The sequence below is a fragment of the Cucurbita maxima genome, unplaced genomic scaffold (genome assembly GCF_002738345.1).
Source record: "Cucurbita maxima cultivar Rimu unplaced genomic scaffold, Cmax_1.0 Cma_Scf00020, whole genome shotgun sequence".
NCBI lineage: Eukaryota > Viridiplantae > Streptophyta > Magnoliopsida > Cucurbitales > Cucurbitaceae > Cucurbita > Cucurbita maxima.
In genome coordinates this window covers 1,433,529-1,438,460 of record NW_019272036.1, presented here as the reverse complement: position 1 = coordinate 1,438,460, position 4,932 = coordinate 1,433,529, and the positions used below count along the sequence as shown (strand labels likewise).

General features: G+C 40.9%; 1 protein-coding gene across 1 annotated transcript; it reads left to right on the top strand.

Annotated features, from left to right (window-relative positions):
• Nucleotides 1-227: 227 nt before the first annotated feature.
• Nucleotides 228-4,670, top strand: LOC111494562 (probable pectate lyase 8). Its single transcript, XM_023144519.1, has 7 exons — nucleotides 228-331; nucleotides 721-774; nucleotides 1,486-1,566; nucleotides 2,097-2,739; nucleotides 2,825-2,928; nucleotides 3,027-3,165; nucleotides 3,914-4,670. The coding sequence occupies exons 1-7, from the start codon at nucleotides 228-230 to the stop codon at nucleotides 4,133-4,135; spliced, it is 1,347 nt and encodes a 448-aa protein (XP_023000287.1). The 3' UTR covers nucleotides 4,136-4,670.
• The last annotated feature ends 262 nt before the right edge of the window (nucleotides 4,671-4,932 follow it).

Here is a 4,932-nt window from a genome sequence, read left to right as displayed (position 1 = left end):
GTTGGACGAATGTTTGGTATTTTGTTATCGTCTTTCCGTTGGAGGTATGTCTATAAAAGGTCCGTTTTGTCCAAAGCTTTCACTGACATCACCACTCTTTTCCTCTGTTCTTCTTCTTCTTCTTCTTCCTTTTCTCTCCACATTTCTCCTTCTCCATTACCTCTCTCTCTTAATCCCCTCTGGTTTTCCTCAAGAGTGTGAACGAGAGAGATAGAGAGAGGTCAGAAATGGCGGCACTCAGCAAATGGTCTTCTCTGTCTCTGCTTGCGCTTGCAATGGTGTTCTTTGTAACAATGGCTCTGGTTCGCAAAGAAGAGGTCTCTGAAATTAGGTAAATCTTTTCTCCCTTTCATATTCTTCTCGTACAATCTCAATGTGATGTGTTTGATTTGGTAATTCTAGCCACATTGTGTGAATTTCTTGTTGAGAGCAAATGCAAGGTTTGTATAGTACTGATTCTTTTCGATTTCAATTTGGAGACTCTTGAATGTTCAATGTGGATGTATGATTCAATATGATTTAGTGTTTTTTCTTAGAATATTGGATCAATGCTGTAATGTCGAAATGAGAAAAAGTAAAACTACGCTCCACTGCATTAATGGCGGACTTCAGTTCAAAATTCCTTTTACTAAAGGAGTGAGGAATAAAAACAGAATCTCTTAATTTCAAACGAACTGTAGCGGTTTTTGAATTGATTTTTGTTCTTTTTTCATTTTACAGGACTGTGTTAGCGACGAAGTTTCAGAGCTCTATCAACTCATCAATGGCGACCAGGTTAGTTTTCGTTTCATTAACTCGAGTAATGAAAGGAAGGGGAAAATCTGTACCGTAATGAAATGATCTCAACCGTACGTTCGTTCTGCCCATCTTGTTGCTAATCACAGCCGTTGGATTCTCCTCGGATCCGTGTGATGTGATGACCCAACTGTAGCTAACGATCTCAGCCGTTAAGATCCAGATCTTCAATCTTGACCATTTGTTCCGTTTTCAGTTACTCCCCCTTAAGATTCCTTCCCGTAATTACCCCCACAGGCTCCCTGTCATTTCCCTCGCGTTTCAGTCATTTCATCAACAAGAATAGAAGGACAGTTTCTTTCTCCTTTTATTTCCTTATTAATTCTTTGGGTGTTCGTTTTTTCCTTTTTCCTCCCCTCTAGTGCCGACCAATCGTCTTGCCTCAATTCCCTCTCTCTAAACAAAAGCGCTTTTCCCAACGGTTTTCTCTCTGTGACAGAACGACAGTACGGCGGGCTGCGTGAAAGATCTCTTCCGCACACCCACCGAGCGTTGAAGCCACTCACTAACTTCTTCATTTCCATTTCTCACGCGCCCTCTGATATTCCACGCGCTCTTTTCTCATATACGTCTTCACTGCTCTAGTTTGAAGTTTAAACTCCTCTAATACGGCTAATTGTTAAGTTAAGTGAGAATAAAAAGATAATATCTCGGTGGGTTTGTCACTTAATTGGGTGATTCTGTTTACAGAGCGGTGAATGATGATTTGGAGGAACTTAACAATGAGCATGCTGTGGATAATCCTGACGAGATTGCTGCCTCTGTTGAGATGTGAGTATTTTTCTTTCATTCATTCTATATTTGAATCATTGATTCTTTTGTTATCGTTAAGACGTCTATATCTTGTTAAGAAATTCATTATTAGAGAGATTGGTTTCGTGAAATTTGGTTCGAATTGGATTTTTCTCTTTTAATTAGTAATGGGTCTTGTAGTAATTAAATAGCGAGCTGCACATCGCACATGCGGATGTTTGTTCAGTTTTTGTCTGTATCGTAAAACCTTAGGAAGAGAATTTATGGACGTTACAATGAAAGAGTCTTCGTGGTCAAAATGGCAGCATGATTTTGTCATTTTCTGTTTTAGTGATATGCATTCTTTTATTACCGTTGTGATTGAAAACGAGCATTGCTGGCGGCCCTGACATTCGCTTTCCGACAAATTCTTGATTGTTCTCGATATTTGTACATGTAGATTGTTATGGGATTTCCCATAACTTCTATCCTATCTTTGGTTTTTCATTGGACAAGAGCAATTTCAGAACTCGAGAAATTTATCCTTAGAATGTTCTTTGATATGGCAGGAGCATCCGTAACAGCACTGAAAGGAGAAAATTGGGATTTTTCTCCTGTGGAACTGGCAATCCCATTGATGACTGCTGGCGTTGTGACCCCAATTGGCATCACAAACGTAAACGCCTAGCTGAATGTGGCATTGGGTTTGGCCGGAATGCTATCGGTGGTCGTGATGGTCGTTTCTACGTTGTCACTGATTCGAGCGACAACGATCCGGTGAACCCGAAGCCAGGGACTCTTCGTCATGCTGTCATTCAAGAGAAACCTCTTTGGATTGTATTCAAAAGGGACATGGTGATTCAATTGAAACAAGAACTCATCATGAACAGTTTTAAGACCATTGATGCTCGCGGGGTCAATGTACACATTGCCAATGGCGCTTGCATCACAATACAGTTTGTGACTAATATCATTATCCATGGTCTTCACATCCATGATTGCAAGCCCACAGGAAATGCCATGGTGAGAAGCTCTCCAACTCATTTTGGGTGGAGAACCATGGCTGACGGAGATGCCATTTCCATCTTTGGGTCAAGCCATATATGGATCGACCACAATTCACTCTCTAATTGTGCCGATGGCCTTGTTGATGCTGTCATGGGCTCAACTGCAATCACCATCTCCAACAATCACTTCACCCACCACAATGAGGTACACTTTCTATTGCATTTCTGATATCAAATCAAGTTAGAAATAACAAATTTATTTGATGAAATTTGATTTTAAATGGTAACAGGTGATGCTTCTAGGCCATAGTGATTCCTACACAAAGGACAAGCAAATGCAAGTCACCATTGCTTATAACCATTTTGGAGAGGGACTCATTCAAAGAATGCCAAGGTAAGCTCGTCTTTTATACGTGAAGAAGATGGTTTAAATTGTGTTGAGTTTGTCAACAGCGATTTCTCACCCCACATTAATTTCAATGATGTGTATAGATGTAGGCATGGCTATTTCCATGTGGTGAACAATGACTACACTCATTGGGAGATGTATGCCATTGGTGGAAGTGCAAACCCCACCATCAATAGTCAAGGAAACAGATATGCTGCTCCAACCAACCCTTTTGCCAAAGAGGTAATTAACTCCCCCAAAAATCATTTCAACTTAGAATTAGATTCCAAAATTGTTACCACACTTGATGAGTCGGGTCTGTAACCGCCTAAGCCCACCACTAATAGGTTTTGTCCTCTTTGTGTTTTCCCCTTCGAACTTTCTCTAAAGTATTGTCCTCTTTGTGTTTTCCCCTTCGAACTTTCTCTAAAGGTTTACCGCTAGCAGATATTGTTCTCTTTGGACTTCCCGCTTTGAACTTTCCCTCAGTTTTTAAAACGTGTTTGTTAGGGAGAGATTTCCACACCTTTATAAGGAATGTTTCTTTCTCCTTTCCAACCGACATGGGGTCTCACAATCCCACCCCTTTAGGGTCTAGCGTTCTCGCTAGCACTCGTTCCTTTTTCTAATCGATGTGGGATCCCAATCTCACTCTCTTTCGGGACCCAACGTCCTTGGCACACTGCCCGTGTCCACCCTCAATCATTGTGGGACCTACCAATCTCCCCCTTCGGGGCCCAGCGTCCTTACTGGCACACCGCCTCGTGTCCATCCCCTTTCAGGGCTCAGCCTCCTTGTTGGCACATCGCCCGATATCTGGCTCTGATACTATTTGTTACCACCCAAACCCAAGCCCAAAGCCACTGTTAGTAAATATTATACTCTTTGGATTTTTCCTTTCGAGTTTCTACTCAAAGTTTTTAAAATAGGTCTGCAAACCTCACCTTATAAAGAATGTTTGATCTCACTGGGTTGATGCGATGTAATGCAGGTGACCAAACGAGTTGAAACAGCAGAGAGCGAATGGAAAGGGTGGAACTGGAGATCAGAAGGAGATATGCTGCTGAACGGTGCTTATTTCACCCCATCAGGCGCTGGAGCTTCAGCAAGCTATGCGAGAGCCTCCAGCTTAGGAGCCAAATCTGCTTCCATGGTTGCCTCCATCACTTCTTCAGCAGGTTCGCTCCCTTGCCGCCGAGGCCATCCCTGCTAGTCCTGTCCCAATCATCTTAACACCAAAAAAAAAAAAAGAAAAACTTCATGATTTCTCATCCATTTCCATCACCCCCTTCTTTATAGCCATTTAACAAACACATTTTTTCCCTTCAAAACTTGTTTTAAAACCAAACCCCTTTGTTGTTCATCTGTTGGTTGCTCAACCTCGGCCTGCTTCAGCTGAAAAGAAAATGCCATTTAAGGGGCAGGTGCAGAAGCGTTGTCCTTGTTCAAATTTTCTTTTCCTCAATTTGTCTGGTTTTTTACCATATGCGTCGAGTCATTTTGTGATGCAATATTGTCGGTCATTACTCTATGTTTTTACTCTTGGTTTTGTAACTTTTTTTTAACCTTTTGAGTTCACGAGAGAGACAGCTTAAAGAAGATTACAAAAGATGAAAGGAAAGTAGTGATGTTGTTATGTTTTTTTTTACCTAGTGGGAAATTGTTAAGTTTTGGTTAGAGTGGTTTGTCTCTATACTCATTATTATGGCCTTTCAAATTGTTTGTGATCTTCCAGCATTTTTGTTTTACCATCATGTGCTTTGTGGGCCATTTCCCCCCACTTTCTTATACCATCAAGTTATAGTCAATATGATTAGTAAAAAAAAAACATTATTAAACGTTTGAAAACTCAAAATTAAGTTAAAAGTCACATTGAAATGGTTGATATAGATCGTTGGCTAAAAGATTAAAACCTAAACCCTAAAACAAAAAGGGATTTTCCACCTCGAGATCCTCATGTTATCAGAGCCATGCCCTAAAACTTAGCCGTGCCAATAGATTGGCAAATCC